The sequence below is a fragment of the Colletotrichum jinshuiense genome, chromosome 4 (assembly GCF_051148585.1).
Source record: "Colletotrichum jinshuiense chromosome 4, complete sequence".
NCBI lineage: Eukaryota > Fungi > Ascomycota > Sordariomycetes > Glomerellales > Glomerellaceae > Colletotrichum > Colletotrichum jinshuiense.
This window is the reverse complement of record NC_139311.1, coordinates 4429135-4448609: the sequence shown is the minus strand read 5'-3', so window position 1 is coordinate 4448609 and position 19475 is coordinate 4429135. Positions and strand designations below refer to the sequence as shown.

At 53.6% G+C, this 19475-nt stretch overlaps 4 protein-coding genes across 4 annotated transcripts; 3 read left to right on the top strand and 1 right to left on the bottom strand.

Moving 5' to 3' along the window:
- Positions 1–2344: 2344 nt before the first annotated feature.
- On the top strand, positions 2345–3694 carry EsH8_IV_001106 (Tricarboxylate/iron carrier; the record flags this gene model as incomplete). Its single annotated transcript, XM_083265996.1, has 4 exons — positions 2345–2448; positions 2587–2720; positions 2822–2916; positions 3002–3694. 4 exons carry the CDS (start codon positions 2345–2347, stop codon positions 3692–3694), a joined length of 1026 nt encoding a protein of 341 aa, XP_083124891.1.
- Positions 3695–10135: 6441 nt separating this feature from the next.
- Positions 10136–12536, top strand: EsH8_IV_001105 (kinase-like domain-containing protein; the record flags this gene model as incomplete). The annotated part of the gene is made up of 6 exons (XM_083265995.1): positions 10136–11059; positions 11113–11194; positions 11251–11598; positions 11658–12120; positions 12178–12265; positions 12324–12536. The coding sequence occupies 6 exons, from the start codon at positions 10136–10138 to the stop codon at positions 12534–12536; spliced, it is 2118 nt and encodes a 705-aa protein (XP_083124890.1).
- A 1277-nt stretch (positions 12537–13813) lies between these two features.
- EsH8_IV_001104 (uncharacterized protein) lies at positions 13814–15820 on the top strand (the record flags this gene model as incomplete). The annotated part of the gene is made up of 1 exon (XM_083265994.1): positions 13814–15820. One exon carries the CDS (start codon positions 13814–13816, stop codon positions 15818–15820), a length of 2007 nt encoding a protein of 668 aa, XP_083124889.1.
- Positions 15821–16951: 1131 nt separating this feature from the next.
- On the bottom strand, positions 16952–19255 carry EsH8_IV_001103 (uncharacterized protein; the record flags this gene model as incomplete). Its single annotated transcript, XM_083265993.1, has 2 exons — positions 16952–17298; positions 17362–19255. 2 exons carry the CDS (start codon positions 19253–19255, stop codon positions 16952–16954), a joined length of 2241 nt encoding a protein of 746 aa, XP_083124888.1.
- Positions 19256–19475: the final 220 nt, after the last annotated feature.

The following is a 19475-nucleotide window of genomic DNA, read 5'->3' as shown; positions in this document are numbered from 1 at the left end:
GACCACTTGGCCCAACAAAGGCGTCGAGGTAGCCATTGTGGGGTCTATGCAGTCATCGAACTGGGCCCAGAAAGTCTCCCCCCACCGTCAGGATTGTGCTTGATTTTCTCGGTTCTTGCGGTAACACGGTGCCTCGACCGAGGGCTCTGCCGTGCTGACGTTGCGCGTTGATCCGATTGAATTTCACACGATTCTGTGGACATCTCCTTGGCACATATCAGTGTCCTTACCGTCAAGAATTGGGGATGCCGTCGGCGAGAAAGAGTGACCACAAGGCAGACTCAGAGCCCAAGGGGCTAGTGCGCATAACTACGGTATTTGTCGTGGCCAGGCACATGCCAGGAGACTTCGGTATACATATTTGGGTTGTATATTGTGTGATCCACTGTTGGTTTCTTAAAGTGCGTTGTGCTGGCTTCGGAAGGAAGCGAAAGGGGCCCGTCGCCGGCCAATATCGACGAGATTGAAGCAAACAAAAGAACCCATGGAGAGCGACGGAGGCAACACATGCCCCTGTTCATATATGAGCTTCTACGAGATGACAAAAGAAGTCGGGAACACGATATCGATTTGGAACCACTACATGGCTGGATTTTGGCGAGAGTCATGTTCCAACCACTGAGTTCAAATATGGGCCGCTTGGATCACCTGAACGCCATATGGAAGGCTTTATATTAGATCAAGCAGTCGATGAAAAAAATCTATCGATCTCTCCATAGTACTCAAGTATCAAAAGCATCATAATTCTAGGCCTATCACCGAGAGTATGTCGCCGGAAAAAGATTTATGACTGAGCTATTGTTATTGGTTGCCTGATTTAGAGACGGCCCTGAGGAATATATATTAGTTACATTGAGAATAGTACTTTGTGGTATGGAAATGGTTAGTTGATACTTAAGAGGCAATGGAGACTTCGCCGAGACTCCTCGGAGGAAGCCCGTTTTGCACAATTATCAGATATAGTTGATGGTCAATGGTTGCTCGAGAACCCGAGCTGTCGTTTTCGTTTTCCAAGGTGCTTCGAACGACCCGGATCGATGCCACCCACCCTAAACTATCGCGGGGGTGGAAACGAAACACACCTTGAGACAAAAGGAAAAAGAAAGTGAAAAAGGAAAAACCGAGGCACGCTGAAGAGCCTATCATAACACGTGAACTGGGTGGCTGGTTGTCCACGTGTACCGAGAGTCGACGCCTCGAAGGTCGGTTCTGTTGAAGGGAGTGCTAGACAGCGCGACTGTATAAGAGAAAGGCGTAAAGGGGGCTTTCCTGCTGTTTCTATTGCTGAGTCTTGCCCTCCCAAGCATCGCAGGTACCATGGCAAGCACCACTTTCTTTTCTTTTTTCACTTCCCTTTTCCTTTTTTCCCCCTCCAGGAATAAAGTCGGTCTTAGATATAGCAGAGCTGAAATTCTACGTCTTTGAACACAATAAGAAGGCCCAGCCCCTCCCAAGAGATGCCGGTCCCCATCGGCACTGCCTCCGTCTGGTCCATATCGAACACGGCACAGTGACCTTCCCCGCAGTTTCTCCCCAGCGCAAGGAAGCCCCACAGGATAGTGGTCCATAGGCTAAGATTTATTCATTCCAAGCATCCAGGCCTGCTGGCGAAATGGCATCGCGTCAGATTTCGGCTTTCCTAGTCATACTCTGAAGATTGTAGGTTCGATCCCTACGTAGGTCGGACATTTCTTTTGCATTTCTTGCCAATTTTTGCGATCTCGAAAATGTGCTTTTGATGGTCACTCACTTGGCAGCACGTTACTTTTGGCCTCTCCTTCATTTTTCACACTTTGTCTATTTAATCAATTCCCTATTCGTGGATTTTTCTTTCCTTTTTTTTTCTTTTCGATGCAGGGGCTTGGCTACATTGCTGGCACTGAACCTGGTGCTTTGACGGCGACGAAGCAACTCGACAACCCGTCGACAGCCGCCCAGCATCGCCCGCCAGATACCGAGAACCCTCCCCTGCCACCAGCTGCAGTCCTTGACCAATCCCAGCGCGCGGATAACCCAGGCCCATTGGCAAGTAGTGTGCTCTCTCCCCACCGATCTCGGGAGCTCATCCGACGATACCCAGCTTTTCAGTCCGGCGCTCTCGCGTGTGCCATTCCACGCCTTTTTTTCCCACGAAACCTCACCGCCCGGCCGAAGCAACAAGTTCCAAAAACGAGGGGTCGTGTTACAGCGTCGGCACCGCTCCCGTGTGCCCCGTACCCCCGTTCATACCTACTTGCCCCTCACCTTGCCTTATACCCTCGACGAACCTCAATCGGGGCCTCTTGTCGTCGCCCGACAACTCGCCATCTTCCCCTGCTTCTAGTCTCAGTCCTCCTCGCCCACCATGTCGGCCTCCCTCCCCGGCAGCCGCGAGCTGCCCGTCTCGCAGTACGACCTCGGCACGTACTGGGGCCGTGTACGACACAATCTAGGCCTCACGGATCCCAGGTATGTCACCATTCTGCCATTGTCCCTTTGCGCGCGCATTGCGCCTCGCGAGAGGTGCTCGCGTGCCTCAACACCACGATTTTCGCCCTCACGTTCGTAGCTGGACACTGGCTGACATGTCACTTTGCCCTCCTATAGCACTCTCCTCGTCGGCAGCACGGGCCTGGAGCAAGCCAAGTCCCTCCTCACCGATTACAAGCAAGGAAAGATCCCGAGGATGACGCCGGAGCTCTGGCAGGCCAAGAAGGTCGTCGACTCGACCCTCCACCCAGGTGCGACAAGCCCATAGAAAAAGAAAAGAAAAAAACCCACCCCCGCGATGGGCGCCGGGCTTGTTGCTCTTCCGACTAACACGCGCGCGTGCGCCGTCCAGATACCGGCGAACCGGTCCTCCTCCCCTTCCGCATGTCCGCCTTCGTCTTGACCAACTTGGTCGTCACGGCCGGTATGCTCCAGCCTGGACTTGGAGTGAGCCCCCCCCTTCCCCCTGTCCCCTTTACCTATCTCTACCAGGTCGCCTAGAAGCCAGAGGAGTCCTAACGCATAGATGCAGACAATGGGCACCGTGGCATGGCAAGTCGTCAACCAGTCCCTCAACGTCGCCATCAACTCCGCAAACGCCAACAAGTCCTCCCCCCTCTCCTGGCGCAAGCTGGGCGAGTCTTACGCCATGGCCGTCTCCGTCTCGTGCGGTGTGGCCGTCGGTCTGAACAAGCTTGTACCGCGCCTGCGCAACCTCACCCCGGCGACCCGCATGACCCTCACCCGATTGGTGCCCTTCGCCGCCGTGGCCTCGGCCGGTTTCCTCAACGTCCTCCTCATGCGCGGCGAGGAGATGCGCACCGGCATCGACGTCTTCCCCGTGCTCTCAGAAGTCGAGCGCGCGCGCAAGGAGAAGGAGGAGGGAGAGGGCGCTGGTCAGCCGCAGTCCCTTGGCCGTAGCAAGAAGGCCGCCCAGATTGCCGTCGGCGAGACTGCCGCCAGTCGCGTCTTCAACTCCACGCCCATCATGGTCATCCCGCCCTTGGTTCTTGTTCGTCTTCAAAAGCAGGAGTGGCTGAAGCAGCGCCCGCGCCTTACGGTGCCAGTCAACCTTGGTCTTATCCTGGTGACGAGCTATGCGGTGCTTCCTCTGGCCCTGGCCGTCTTCCCGCAACGTCAGAGCATCAGCGCCGACAAGCTGGAGCCCGAGTTCCATGGCCGCGGCGGAGAGGGCGGCCTCGTCGTCTTCAACAGGGGCATCTAGATAATAGCTAGGCAATTGCTTCAAGGGGCCATCCAGGCGCGGCATGTCGTAGTTACAGGATACGACAGGAAGGTTTTGCCGAGCATCTATGATGCGCTCCCCCTTTGATGTTTGTCGCAATCGCATCCGTCAGGGGGACCTCCGCCCCCGGACGAGCTCAATATGGTACTGAGAACCCGGTGTCAGATCGGACGTGGGAAGTGTTTCACGCCCTCAAGTTGCCCTTGGCACGGGAACTCTGCTGATCCTGTCCAACCTATGGCCCATGATTCAAGCAGGCAATAATGCTTAACCGGGTGCCAACTATGCAGGAACTTGTTTGTCTCGATGCGCCTACGGAGGAGCTCAAGCCATACACAAAGATCCGACGCATGCAGCATGCTTGTAAACTCATTGGGCTACATTAGGTTGAGAATCCTCAATCACAGACCAAGGTCACCTATTCTTGAATTATGAAGTGGGCTGGGGAAAAGGCGTAATTGTGTTCAACGTAACTCCGTGTGTGATTTTCGAATATGTGAACCGGGGTGTTAAGTCAGGCTGAGAAGCGGCAAACGGGCGACATCAAGCCAGTGTGAACGGCGCCGTGAGGCGCGCATCGGCCAAGTCCGCGCAGCCCAAGGCAAAGCCAAAAGCGAAGTACTACCTAGCGGCACCATGGGAGTACGCGCAGCCGGACTTGATGAGGTTGAGGCGTCGTCTTCCTGGTTCTCGACGTCGGTCTTGCAACGGCTCCTAAGATGGCTCGGTCGCAGGATGTCACCGGCGGATGCAAATGAACATAAGAAATGTGCTGTGACGACGGCTGGTATTTTTAATGGACAGGAGTGAAATCATGTGGTGCCACCACTACACCACCCCAACGACGAGCTTACAAAACTGTGCGCTTGGCAAGGAATCGCCACCGGCGGAGAGACGAAGGATCAGCGGGGTTACTTGTGGTTTATTGAGGCTGGCTTGCCGCTGCCCACCAGTGACGATGTTCTGCAAAGCGTCTCTTCCAGATTTCTAGTTTGCAATCCACTAGACGACCCGTTTGCCCAGGAGGCTATTTTGAATAGACCACCGTGTCAAAGGCGCCAGTTACTGTAGGTTGCCACAGAGGATGCGGGCATACTGATATCACGCATTTGTATGTGATTCATAAGCAGTATACGAAATTCACCTACCAGTCATGACACCCAGCGAGTGCTTTCTGAATATTCGAATTCTCATCATCTGTGCTCCAATATTTTGTATTTTCCCTCCAGGACGACTCGGTCCTTGCCGCATCCCTTGGCACTGATCGTCCTGTGGATGGGCGACGAGGGAAGAGTTGAGCCAGCCCCCCCCCCCCCCGGTATTTAAACACACGCACCGTGGCCGCCCGCTGTGATGGTTTGTGACTTTCCAACCACCCCTTTTTTTGCCCTCCCCCCAGAGATACCCTACTGTAGTCAGTAGCTGGCAGGGGAGGGGATGGTCGGAGATATGTCAACCTTCTAGTATTTGTAGCGAAAGACGACGGGTCGAACCTGTGACAAAACACGGATCAAGGCTTTGGCAGCGAAAGAAACAAGAGAAAAAAAATAAGGAAAGAAAAAAAAAGACCGAATGGGCCGGCGGCGTGTTTTCGCTCAAGGAACTGAAACTTCGCAGCCGTCAGTTTGGGTGGCAGATGGCACCAGCTTGCTCAGCCCTGGGATGAAGCAGGGGACGGGAACAGTAAGAGAGGGTATGCGAGCCGCTGCTCACTCGGATGGAGATGCTTGTCGTAAGCAATAGCGCGAAAGTTATCTGCACAACATTGGAGAGGGATGGGCGATGTTTGATACCCGTCATGTTGACATTAGCACCCGAGTAACCCCATCCCATCTTTTGTTGCTCTTAATGAGGGGAAGATATAGGTCGGTTGCTCTGGGACTCTCAGCACCAATGTTTCGTGGCGAGGCACAGCATCTAGGCCTATGCCTGCCAAGTCCACGGGTTCAATATCCTGGAGTCATGCAGGCACTTTACGCCACGTACTAACTGGGTCAGCACGGTGGGAAAGAGCCCATGAGCAAACGTCGCCCTGGCAGTGGGTCAATGCCCTCGAATGCTATTTCTCCTTCGTCGAAAGGATAAGCCATCGGAGGGCCGGTGGGTGGACTGCACTGTGACGTTGGGATCCAATCGTGGACGAGACGAGAAAAATACGTATCGCAGTGGGACTTTGACAGCGTTAGGAGCGTAACTTCGCGGATGATGGAGAGCACTGGAGTTACGCGGGCTCCCAATGCAAGCATGGTGTTGGTTGAGAGACAGGAGGGAGGGGCTAATGACAGCACAAGAGGGTGTGTCTGCCCTGCCCTGCCCTGTGCTGTTGGAGTAAAGCGTGGAGAAGGCGGCTTCCTCTCGTCTAGAGTATGTAAGCTGGCGTCTTGTGCCTCTCTATCGAGTGCATCCTTTCACAAGCGTCGTGGTGGCTGCGACCCTTTGCCTCCCTCTCCCCACTGTCGCCTTGACCTGCGTCTGTGGTTGGCCGATGGCGCCATGAGGTGCTGTCCACCAAGAGCTCGATTGGCGCATCTTTGAACGGGAGGCAAGGATCTAGACGCTAGGAAGTGCTTGGAGATTGTCGGCGATTGTGCTGTGAGTGCGTGCACCAGTGGGTTGCCATTGAGGAGACGATGGGATCAGATCAAACCCGGCGGTATCCATAGGGATGTGAAAAACTCAAGACGGCCAGTGCTTGCTGGCTGAGTGAATGGTTCCAACGGTTCGGTTTCCGTGGTTCATGTTGAGCTCTCTGGGCCATGCGTCTTGATCCGGAGGACTATTTCTTCGGTCTTTTTCGGGGCGCTCACACCTTGGCTAACTGCCTGGAATGTGTGGATCATGCTTTGGGCTGTGTTTGGAATGGAACCCGCCGCCAGGTTGCGGCAATCCCAAGTGCCACGAGGCAGTGAAGCAACGAGGCAAGCATAACAAAGCCAAACATTGACGGCAAGATAACCAGAAGGGCCCACCGAGACGAAGACGTGATGTTTAACCATATGTTTACGAGCTGGGTTCCATCTGGGACCCCATCGCACCTGTGTGTGCTTGACCCTTCCCACGTATTGCAGCGTTCAACGGGTATGGGATTCGGAGAAGTCAAGTGTGATGGCTGGGTCGCGTATCCGCGAAATAGAGTAAGATGGACAGGGTTCCTTTGTCAGCAGCAAAACCGATATGTCAGGTTGCCCGTCTAACCTGCCTGCCGAGAAGCGGTAGCACTGGGGCCGGCTGGCGGGGGGGCCGTATCATTTCATCCAACCATTCACTAGTCCACCTCGTCAGCAGCCGTGTCGTAGTTGGAGTTCGGCTCTATGTTAATATGTGTATGTGTGTGTGTGTGCCTGTATATCCAGACCGGACCGGACCGGACTGGACTGGCCTGGCCTGGACTGGTCTGATATGGTCCAGATCGGTCTAGTCTACCGTGATAGTCCAGGCATGAGACTGTTCACGTTCACACCAAACACTGCGTGGGAGCAGATTTACAAGGGATACTCAGTGTGCAAAGTGTTACGGCGACGAGCTGTGCAACAATGTGACTTTGAGAGAGGCGACTTGTCGGACTGCCCAGACCAGCGGGACGCTAAGCCTATCTGGATAATTGTCGTGGAGGCAGATTGGCGGCCAGGGAAGTTGGGGTGGAGGGCGGGCTCCAAAGCGACCCGCCAAGTGCGTAAAGTGGGTGAGGGGAGCGTGAAGCCGTCCCCGGCCACTGGATTGGCGTGTCTTGATTCCGTGAGCGTGACAAGGTGAAGTCATAGGGTCGCAGGGCCCACGATGCTGGAGACAGGACGGGGACAAACGGAGGTTCGAACCGTGCCCGGAACTACTGTACCTTGGGTGGAGGAGGAAAAAACATTTTGGACGTGAAGTTGAACGAAATCGTCGAGTTTTTGGCCTGAATGCCTTGAATGAGTGTTTGCCTGTCTTCAGATAGGCGCACGGTTGGGTAGTGGTGGTGGTGCGGTTTCTGGCTGGAAAAGGAAAGAGCCAGCGGGTGACGTCCGGTTCAAGAGGGACGGACTGGAGTGACGGCTTGGGTGGTGGGCGATGAGGGGGGGGCGAATGCGATGAGAGGACGGACAATGGCAATGGGCCGTTGGCGGAATGGCTGTTTGAACTTTGGGGTAAGCTGGGATCTCTTTACACTGTGGGTGTGTCCTCGCAGCAGACTTTGTCACAGTCTGGATGGTAAAAGAATACAAAATAAAAATAAAAAAGACAGTTCTGTCTCGCGAGCCACCGCGCCAACCATGACGCTAGAACGCAGCCGCCAGAGAACAGCGCTCCCTGCCTCATGTGCTCCTTCCGTCGCTGCCACCGACTTGGTTGGTGTGGTGCAGCTCCAGTTTTTGGGGAAGGCAGCTGTTCTCGCTCTTTCCTCTCGCAGACCGGCGGTGCCTTCCGTGCCCGTGTCTGTCTTACCATTTGCAGTCGCGGTTTCCGCGTCGGCGACTCGAGCAAGGAACGAGTGGAATGAAACCTCAAACCAAAGAACAAACGACCAGAGGAAACGCGGCATCCGACAAATGTATCCGTCCAGGGAAAGCAGGTAGGTACCTGCAAACGAGCACCATGTAGCTATGGTGTGCATCAAGCCCGAAATGCGTGCTGCACCTCACCTGTAGTGATAGTAACAGGCCCTTGTTCCTGCCGGAACCTCAACATGGACAGTTTCCCCTCGAGCCCAGAGACGAATAGCCGATACAATCTACAAACCAGGCGAGCCCGTGCTAATGCCCTCCCTCCTGTTCCCACGGGCTATCTCGCTAGATGCCCCGGTCTCACAGTGGTGTTTCTGGCTCGGTATCCGTACGCAGCATCCGTCGGGTCGAATCAGCCCAGTCCACTGCGGCATCTAGCACGCCCTGCGCTGCGCTGCGCTGCACTGCACTGGTTCCGCTACGGCAGGGACATTGGGTTGACCGAGTGGTCGTGGCAGATACCTGCGTCATCGCGCCAGATGGCAGCCGTTGTCAAGTACCTGCCTTAGTCGAGGTACATCTGACACCCCGCTGAAGTGCGGAAGGCAATTGCTGGAAGAGACTAGTAATTCTAATACACCTTCTCAGGCAGGTGCAGTACATGCATGCCCCTTCCGGTGGGTGGTGGCCTTTGCGCTTCGCCTCGACTCCCTCCGCCTCAGGCCAACAACGTCGCACCTCTGCAAAGCAGCAACGAACGGCCAGTGTATTTTATGACGGGTTGGGGTGCACACGTCAATACGCTCCGTTGCTCAAATTTGGTCCCTGATTTTCCCTCGCTGGCATGTCTGCCTTGACTTGAAGTGGGCTAAACTGGGGCGTTCCAGTCACCCAAATCTCCTTCTTGCCTTGCTGTTCGGCGTTCTTGTCTGCTTTGGTTGCTCGTCTACCGTCGACAGCCTGGGGCCTGGAGAGGAGCAAAAGCCGAGACGGGAGGAAAGCAAAAAAACTAAATAAAACAAATAAACTAAAATAAAACCGGCAGCCATCGTACGGGTGTTCGACCAAGGCAGAGAGGTACCTCGTTCAAAGAGGTGGCAAGGCACCGCGCCCAAGTACCTCCTCTCTCTTCACCTGGCCCTTCCGCCCTCGTCAACTTCCACTTCCATTTCCACTCACACGCACACCCTTCGCCCGCATCCACGCCTGCGCCCTTGTCCTCTCCTCTCGTGCTCGTGCTCGTCCCCTCAGGTCGCCCATAACCCACAATTGGTCGCCTCCTCCCGTCAGGGCCCTCCACCTACTCCCACGGACAAGTGAAGCGGCCGGTCATCCCTCGGAACCTCGTCACTTTTGACCACAACGTCCACCACCACTGCGGCGTGTTTATTTCTCTCAGCTCCCAGCTCTCCCTCCTCCCCTATCCCTCCTCCATCTTCCTCCACTCCTGGCATTTGTTCGTTTTGGACGGAAACACTCACCACATTGCATCATCTTCTTCGATGTAGCAAGACGCTTCCAACGAGACTGCCCTCGCCTGCGTTACCCTACCATCGAACGAATCCTCATTTATCCACCACCCCCAGCAAAACCGTGCCAGCCACAACTCGTGCACGACTCGGGAAAACCAGGCCGAACACCCCGGGTATCTTTTCAAGGTTAGCGGTACCGCAGCGACGGACGCAGAGGCCGCTGTTTTTGCCCACCACCCTGCAGCCCACCACAGAACCACACGCAGGGCACACTCGTCACTGAACCATCGCTGAACACTGCACCCTTCTTCTCTCGCCCACTGTTTGGATTTGAGGACCCCCCAAAGTACCAGCGGGCACGTACCTAGCACTCAGCACTCGGTGCCCAGCACACCCGCAAAGAGAAGGCCTGCGAAACACCACCTGCTCTCTGCCTTCCCTCAACCATCCAACCTTTCTTTCCTCGTCCTCGCTCTCTGCCCCAAAGGTGATTCTCACGACACCGGCAAGACACAAGGAGAATCATGTCGACCCCGACAACGGCTACAGCGACATTGCCTCCTCACTCGCATTATCATCATCCCCATTACCCCTACTCGCATCAGCCGTACCAAGCGTCCACTGCCACAGGCTCCTCTTACCGTCAGCCAGCGAACCCAATCCTCTCCACTTCTTCCTCGACGGCGACCACGAGACTGCCTCCCTCGTACGCCAACTCGTCGAGCATCGCCTACTCTACCACCTCTTCTGCCAGTCACGCCGGTCCAAATGGCCTAGGCCCTTCAGCCTCGTCAGCTACTTCGAGGACCATCCAAGACGCTTCGAGTCCCGACGCGAACTACTCTATCACTACAATGCCTGCCAACTCCCTCTCCCAATCCTCCCAGTCCGGTCGCAAGCGAAGGCGATCAAAGGAGCCCGACTGGAACAAGTTCTACAAAAATGGCCTTCCCAAGGAAATCATCGTCATCGATGACACCCCCGAGCCCGAGCAAGGCAAGGCCGTCGGCAACGGTGTAACGGTCGTGTCCAATACCAACACCAACGCCAATGGCATCACCACCAATGGTGCCAGCAGCCGTCCGGTTCCCAAGAAGCGGAAAAGAGACGACGAACCCCAGCCATACGACCCCGTTTACCACAACAAGTACGCCGGTTCCCACACAACCACTCCTCATCACAACGGTACCCCCAGCGGGTCTACCATTTCCACCGATCGGACGACGAACTCGGCCATCCACACCACCGCCGCCACGTCCCTGTCGTCAAACGGCCAAGAATACTACGACGTTCAGCCCGGCCAGAAGCGGAAGAGAACTCGACATCAAATTGCCCAAGAGGCAAAGAAACGAGAGGTTGAAGGTCTAGGAGACCCCTTCGTCAGCTACAAACCCCCTCCCTACCCTCCCAAAAAAGCACCCGATGTCCCCGTTCGTGTGGTCCATGATGTGAGTCTTCTCGTCCCAGTTCCTTGCGCTCATCAGCGCTAATATCCTTTTAGCATGGCTACAACAAGAACGCCAAAGTCGACGATGATGACGGACACTACATCGTTGTCCCCGATGCAGACCTGACAGATAAATGTAAGATTGATGCCCTACAACTGCTTTGGCCGATGCAGACTGCTAACCTCCTGTAGACCAAATGGTAAAACTCCTCGGCCAAGGAACCTTTGGCAAGGTCGTCCAGGCTCGAGACCGAAAAAGGAACAAGTCGGTCGCCATCAAGATCATCCGATCGGTACAAAAGTACCGAGATGCCTCTCGGATCGAGCTGCGAGTCCTGGCCACCCTGAAGGAAAATGACCAGGAGAACCGCAATCGGTGTATCCATCTGCGCGACTGTTTCGACTACCGAGGCCACATTTGCATTGTCATGGACCTCCTTGGACAAAGCGTCTTCGATTTCTTGAAGAGCAACAGTTTTGTTCCTTTCCCCAACAGCCAGATCCAGAGCTTCGCTCGGCAACTGTTTACGAGTGTCGCCTGTAAGTGCCCTTTTCGATTTTTGCAGATGTGACCCCAAACGAGTGCTGACAACGTTTAGTTCTGCACGACCTCAATCTCATCCACACTGATCTGAAACCGGAGAATATTCTTCTATGTGATAGTGCATATCAGACATTTACCTACAACCGAAAGATACCCTCGTCATCCACCACTGTCAACCGTCAAGCCAATCAACGCAGGGTCTTGCTGGACACGGAAATCCGACTCATCGATTTCGGCTCCGCTACCTTCCAAGACGAATACCACAGCTCGGTTGTCTCTACCCGGCATTACAGAGCGCCAGAGATCATTCTGGGCCTCGGGTGGTCATTTCCCTGTGATATCTGGAGTATTGGGTGCATCCTAGTGGAGTTTTTCACTGGCGATGCTCTGTTCCAGACACATGACAACCTAGAACACCTCGCGATGATGGAGATGGTTGTTGGCCAAAGGATAGACTCTACTCTCGTCCAAGCTGTCAACAAGATGGCCACAAGAAGCGGCGGAAACCCAGCTTCGAAGTAAGTGGTGTGCACTAGTAGACAAGGTCAGGTCAATACTAACCATGGCGTTCACAGGTACTTCAAACGACTGAAGCTCGACTACCCGACGCCGGAGACGACGCGAGCTTCCAAGAGATTTGTCAAGGCCATGAGGCGCCTAGAGGTTGGCAACCCACTATTGCAAAGAAACCTAGTAGCCACAGTTCCCTAACAACTTTTAGGATATCATTCCTTCAAACACTACCTACTTCAAGAACTTCTTGGACCTTCTCCGAAAGATTTTCGTCTACGATCCTCAGCACCGCATCACAGCAAAGCAGGCACTGCAGCACCCTTGGTTCAAGGAACCTGCGACACCGGACGATGGCACGGAAGCCGCGAAGATCAGACTGGAACGAATGAGGCAGGAGCAGGATCACCGCTACCACGCGTGATTTCTAGCTATACTAAGCTGTTTTCAAACCCTTACGTCTATAACGAACAAAGTCGAGCATGATATGGGAGTTGGGCCGTTTGATATCAGGTCTGTACAATGGGGGGGTGGAAATGGAAGGGCATGGCGCTCGTGCAACTTGATTTTTTTCGGCATAAGTCTCACAAGAGACTAGCCCCGTTCTGCCTCTTAATAGCAGGCCTGACGGAACGTAGGGGTTACTTGGGTTGTGATTTACGGGATGGGTATGGCCAAGCTCGCAGCAACACAAAGGAGTCAAGCAGGAACGATCGAGCCACGCCAGGACAGCGTTGGTAGTAGAGACGTCTCGAGAGAAGAGAGGTCGTGCCTTGTCGCCAGGCCCAATAGAGCGATTCCTCCTGACCATGTCGAGCTTCTTTGGCTCGCCAACAGCCTCTTGGGTTCCATCTGGATTGACCACTGAGCGTTTGTTCCGACTGACAGAAAAGCCAAATAGCCCCAGTCGAATCATTCGAGCGCCCAGAGTTTGTACGGTTTTCAAAGTGAGAAAAGAGCACGTCCTGTGAGTTTTATACGGTTAGGATTCTTCGTTGGTCATCGAGTTTGTTGCTTACACAGACACCATTTGCCTAGGTTCAGCCTCATCCTCGCATTGGCCGTGGGATATCCGCTCCTGCATGCGACCTCACGACTCAGGACAGTGCCAATTCTCCCAACGTCCCCACGTGATCATGTGCAGGTGCAGGTGCAGCAAACCATCCGTCTCACCAATGCTTTATGGTATTGGTCGGCAGTCCTGTTCTGCAATGCAGCCCAAAACCCCGACCTTTGGTGGGATGCCTGGCCTGGGACAGGTCGCAGATAATAATGCAATTGAGCGTTTTGAGATAAATCCACAGCGGGGGTTTCAACAGAGCGGTTCATCTTGAACACGATCCGCGCAATGTCTCTTGTTTTGCAAAAAAGAAAAAAACTGCATGGGCATTCATGGTTTGGTTTGGGTTCAAAGGGACAAGCTTGATGTTCTTGGTCAAAAGCCTAATCAAAGAAGGATACCGCTGCCCACTTCGGGATGTTTCTTTCGCACGCAGTACGGCTGGCTGCCTTATTACTCGACTATAGAAAGGGACCTTGCTCTTGCTCCATGCCAAAATTTTGAACTGGAATTTCCAGATACAACATCACCAATACCACCAATTTCATTCAACATCCGCGATATTACCTTGACATCGACGCCAGCACTCCTGAACAAGATTCAACCCACAAGCACCATTTCTTTCGCGAAATCTCGCTAACATGTCTGACCAAGCCCAGTGCATTCACAGTTTGTCGACCTCGACTATCAAAAAGCTGGTTCGGTACCTCTATCTCCCAGCAAACTACAGCATTGCTCACCCTCCGGGACATTGGCTCGTGGAGCAAGAAGAGATGATGCGCGACCTTCCCGGCGACTGTCTTCGCCCACCAGTCGATAGACTTAATGTGATGAACTTCATCAAGCGTGGCTTAATGAAAATGAGTGAAAAGCAGCCGCTCTCCTTCATGCCCGAGGCGGCTGTGCTCTGCCCATCCCACCGAGGTTTGAACCCATGGATGATTCGCAGTCTTTTTGCACTGGTTACAAGAGAGGCCACGGAACAATGCGAACGCATACGTCGCGACAGAGGCGACAAAGGTCCGGAACTCATACCTTCTATTCAAGCATTCGTTCAGAGAATGAACGCCTTCCAAGCCTTGTGGCTGGATCCCCACACTTTCGAACTGGTGTATGGCCATCCGCCGGATCTGCTAGAAAAAGTTGCGTCTCAATGCGAGGCTTGCATTTTGTCAGCCATAGGATCTCGTCCTCTCTTCCTGGGCGACCTCCGCGCTCATTTGCTCGCCCGAACGGAGGGACGGCAGCCAGTCCTCCTTAGGGTTGTGGAGGCGTGGATCGCTTGTTTCCCAGGAGATGCAAATACTATCTACAAAGACAGCGCGGTGTTGGCACAGGAACTCCAATCTCTACGTACAGAGATTGCAAAGGCGCGATGGCGTAGGCGAGAGCCACGTCGACAGTTGAAGAAGACTTCGCCGCTTGGTAGCTTGAGAAAGGCCAGCAACACGACATCTGCGCAAGGATATCGGCCTTCCGTTTCTGGTAGACAGTCGGTGTCGACTCAACGGACCGGCGTTGATGGTGATGCAGGTGCATCTGGTACTACCAACCCTTTTGATGATCATTACGATGTCACTGTCGACGACAACGATGAAAATAAGCCCTGGCAGGACTTAGTCGGGGACTTTTACGAGCGACTGGCTGCTCAAAACGGCAATGGTCATGCTTTTGACCGCACCTCGGTGCATCCATCCTTTGCCAACCCTATACCTCAGGACCTTACCATGCAACCGAATCAACAATTGGAAATGGGAAGGGAAGTGACTCGCGACCAGCAGGAGAGCATTTGGCAGGATGCTTCTGTGTATAGTGCGGGCCAATACACCCATGTCCTATCTGGTCAACAACCTGCGATACCTGCGTCTTCAACTGGTGGTGTCCCAGCGACCAGCTTGTCCGGTGCGGAAAAGAGGACTTACGACGCACCAGTATCCCAAAGTTCTCTTTCGCCTGTTGCTTTAACCTCTACACCCAATTTCACTCCTTCGAAGACCCAAATCCAGCACGCAGTCAATGCTTATTTCCAGACCGTGGCTGCTAGCAGCGTCTATTCGAATAATGAACCAGCCCGACCTCATCCTCCGCGTTCTAATGTGCCCATGGCTTCTTCTGCTCCATCTCAGCCCAAACCATCGGGCCCAACCAACACTGGGCCCTCCCGCCGTCGCCCCAGCGCGGTTGTAAGTACACCCTCATCCCAACCCCATAATAACAGACCCGTGACGCAGGACCCTGCGACAGGCCTACCTCCTTATGCCGCAGCCAGCTCGCTCTCGCAGCAGAACTCGAACTATGATTTCACAGAAGAAGCAAGAGTGAAGCGTGCGATAGCCATTGAGAAAATGACGCGGGAAGGTCGGCCGAGCGCTTCCGAGTATGTGCCGCCTCTGTCCCGACCTAGGCCGTTCACTTATCGACCCAGGCCGGATCCTTCGGTCATGTATCCAGCATTGGCATATAATGCGACGGATGCTACGGGAGCGGAGCCTGCGGCTACTTCTTCGACTAGCCAAACCGGACCATCTGCTTCTCGGTCAAGATGGGCTCCCGAGGACTCGCGATCTCGTGTGCCGTCGGACCAGACCAGCGAGGTTTCTACGATCTGGCCTCATGACTCTATCACTAGTGTTGGTATTCAGAGGTAGGTAGTAAGTAGGTAGGTAAACGAGGAACTCGGGACGGTCGAGTGCTTTGGCTTATCGAGGATTGAACCTGTAAAACAAGAAGGGGTGGAGGGCGTGAGCAAGTACCAATGTGAGTAAAACAGATGGCAGACTCTCGGAACGTGCTCATTTTTTAAATAAAAAAATAAAAAAAATTGTCCATCGTTTTTGATAGGATGTTCCGGTGCCATGCATTTCACCCATTTCACTGCACAGGCCCAGGAGTATTAAAATCAGAAAAGTTGAGCTATCTACCGTCGAATTCTTAGCAAAAGGTCATATCAGGAATCTCCTGTGTTTCCCTCTGAGCGAAACCTCATTAACCGCAGCCGCCAGAGACCAACCAAATGAACAAACAGGATATTACCTCCGGGAGGGGTGGCAACAGTCCTGGTTGTCGTCGTCATCTGCGAGCAAATGTACAATCTGTAGCTGCCAACAACCACCATTTTCTCCATCCCTTTTTCCATGAAAATCCTCTCCCAACTCAAACATACCCACCAAAACCACGGTGGCAAAAAAATTCTGCCTCTGACTGCTTCTGGTGCAAGGGCTTACTTTGACAGTCGACTAGAGGTTGTGATAAAGGGGAAAGAAGAGGAGAAAAAGAAAACGGGGAAGAAAATGAACCGGTTCATCAGACGCATCGACGTCGTGCCCAACATCCCAAACTGCCGACATTAACAGCGAAAGAAGCTGGGCGTGTGCCATGGGATAAAGCTGTTGCAGTCGGAATTTTGTTGCCGGGCCACCCTTCAATACGAGATTGCTGTCCAATCGGCGCTTCCCAATGTCATTGTAGAATCCCTACACCTCGGGAAAGGAAACAAAAAGGAAAAATAATAGGGAAGAAGAGCTTGTGGAGAGCGGAGGCTTCCCGCCCTGGTGAGCATTGTTTCTCTGCTGCGGGTGGGGAACTACTGTAATTCTATGGATTGTCAGCTTTCAGGTCGTATCCCATCTATGGATGATGGGTACTCACCCCAATGCGTAATCGTTTCTCGACTTGGAAACACCACGTAGCTCTCAGACTTGAGAGGTGCTGAGGTTGCAAATAAGTAAGGAAGTTTTGCTCGTGTGTGCTCTCAAAGATCGTAAGCCATGGCTTTGATATCAGCGGCCAAAGATATCGTCACTGTTGTAGCTATTATGACGGCACTCGCCGTTGTCGCCATCTTGTGGGTACTGGACTCGGCGAACTTCAGGAGAACGCGACTTTCCAGGATAGTCGTATGAGCATTCAGACTCGTCGCCGAGAAAGAACGTCCGATGCGTATCGATCTTGTTCGCCCAGTGCTGCCAAACAATCTGATCGTACCACTCAGCACCATGGGGTTTATCCACCTTGTACACTTGGTTCAGACGACCAGCCTTCTCGAATTGGAACGACATCATAAAGTTGTCCATCCACTTGAGGTTCTGTTCACCCTCGGTTTTGGCTATGCTGTGAACGATGATACCTATATGGTTGCGTGTCAGTTGAGTGATATCCAGTCGGGGGCAAAGTTTATGCAAAGACTTACGGTGAACGTCCCGAAAACCGGGCTTGTGAAACGAGTCCTCGACAGCGTCCGGATCATTCCACTTGTACTTGACATTGCCATGGTACAAGATCGAAGTCTGGCTGAGAAGTCGATGGAGGAGGGCACTGCCGACGCCACTGCGTCGATGCTCAGGGTGAACGAAAACAGTCGCCTTGACTGTCTGAGTCGCTATGCCGGGACCTCCTCCAATGCCTCTCTCATACGGCGCCAAGAAGGCAAATCCGTAGATGGTGGGTTCGGAAAGCGAGGTTTCCTGGGGCTGAGACTGCTTCCATTGCATGTATTGCCGGTATGCATCGAGAGATGGCCAGTTTGATGCATCGCATAGGTCGGCCTTCTGGAAAGCCGCAACAACGAACGGAAGCTTCTCCGCACTGCACTCATTGAGGATGAACTTGAACTGCAGAGCAGAAACTGAGTTGGCGTCAGCCGTATGTAGATTATCAGTGCCGATCATGTTGTAAATCTCGGCACAGGCCTTGGCGTCAGTGGGCTGGCCGGAGCGAAGAACGCAATCATTAAGAACCTTCTTCTGACGCAAGGGAAATGCCTGAGCAGGCTTGGCGGTATTCATGCTGCTCTCAGTACGAATCTGTTCCCAACCCATAGTCACTGGCTGGACATGTATCTCTCGCTTCATCTCCTCCTGCTGGCGGCGCATCAGGTTCTTCCTGATGGAAATCTCCCGCTGGATGATCAGATTGCTCGTCCAGTCACGACGACGTTGAACCATGGCGGGCTTCATCTTCTGTACTTCCTCAATGTCGATGAATGTGGGGGGTTGCTCAATTTGGTGGTTCATGAGCTTTCCGGTTGCAGGGTCAACGCCATAGTTCTGGTGCTCAGGGGTCTTGTCTTCCAAAAAGGAGGCCTTGCAGTTAATAGAGAGTGTCGTGAGCCAACCAGCAAGCCAAGGAGAGGCTGGTCCAGGGATGAAATCTTCGACGACTTCACCGGAAGTGTTATTGGAATTGTTGGAATGGTCCAAAACACGCTCGTCGCTGGAAGTAGACTCATCGTCCACGCTTACATCCCACGAAGAATGGCTCTTCTTGATCCCTTTTCCAACACCAAGTCTCTCTGGAAGGGTCTTCAACGCCGTTGGTGTGAGAGGGTCTGGCTTTTTGGCTGCTTCAGAGGGAGGAATTCGTGGGTTAAGATAGTCGCCAGAGGACTCTGTGTCGGACTCGGCTTCATAGCCAGTAGTGTTAAGATCTTGGCTTCCGATGTTAGCCTTGACATTGGTAGTCCGCTTGTGGGGTGGAATGTAGCCAGCTGTAAAAGAGTGCTGGTTCGATGCAATAAAGTCCATGGTGTCTTCGCTATCCTGGGCGAGCTGGCGCTTGGCAAGTCTTGTCACTCGCTTCTTCCGGGCCTTCTCGGATTTCTTTCCTGCCTCGTATGCTCGTTGTTCGTCAATATACTCGTTGTACTCAGGAGCCCTGGGAAAGGGTTCGCCGTAGAGCTCGTAATCGTTGTATTGGAAAGAGACACGCCGAGCCTCAGGGCTGGAAGTGGCTTCGTTGAAAGCAAGAGAGGGGGTAAGTCTTCGATCAGGAACAGGAAGGTTTGTGGCCCATCGAATGGAAGTATTTCGCTGGGTCGACCCGCTTGGCTTGGAAGAGGGTTGGTCTGAGGAAGGAGCTTTGTTCTGGACCTTCTTGTTTGTGTTGCGCTCGCTCAAAACCTGCAAGGGTGAGGAAGATAAAAGGCCGGTGACGCTGGTTCGTCGAGGCCGAACATTGGCGTTGGTGTGAGGGTAGGGGCTACCTGGTCTTCGAAGACGTACGCAACGTTCCTCACCGTGCGTGAAGCGGCTTTGGTCATCGCCTCTCTGCCCATTGGCACTCACAGCTTTGTGATGGTTGGGCATCCTTGCAGGTCAAAGAAGCAGTATTCCGACCTTCCTTGATTGAGCGCTAAATCAGATGATTAGTCAATCTTCAGATGTAGACTATTGCTATTATTCAAGGATGCTCGCCACGCATGAATGACTTACGATGCAAAAGGCGACGAGACAAGAAGCACGTCACTAGCAAGGTGACTGCGGTTCTTAAAGGTGCGTTAGCTTTGCACGGTAGGAAAAGTAAGTC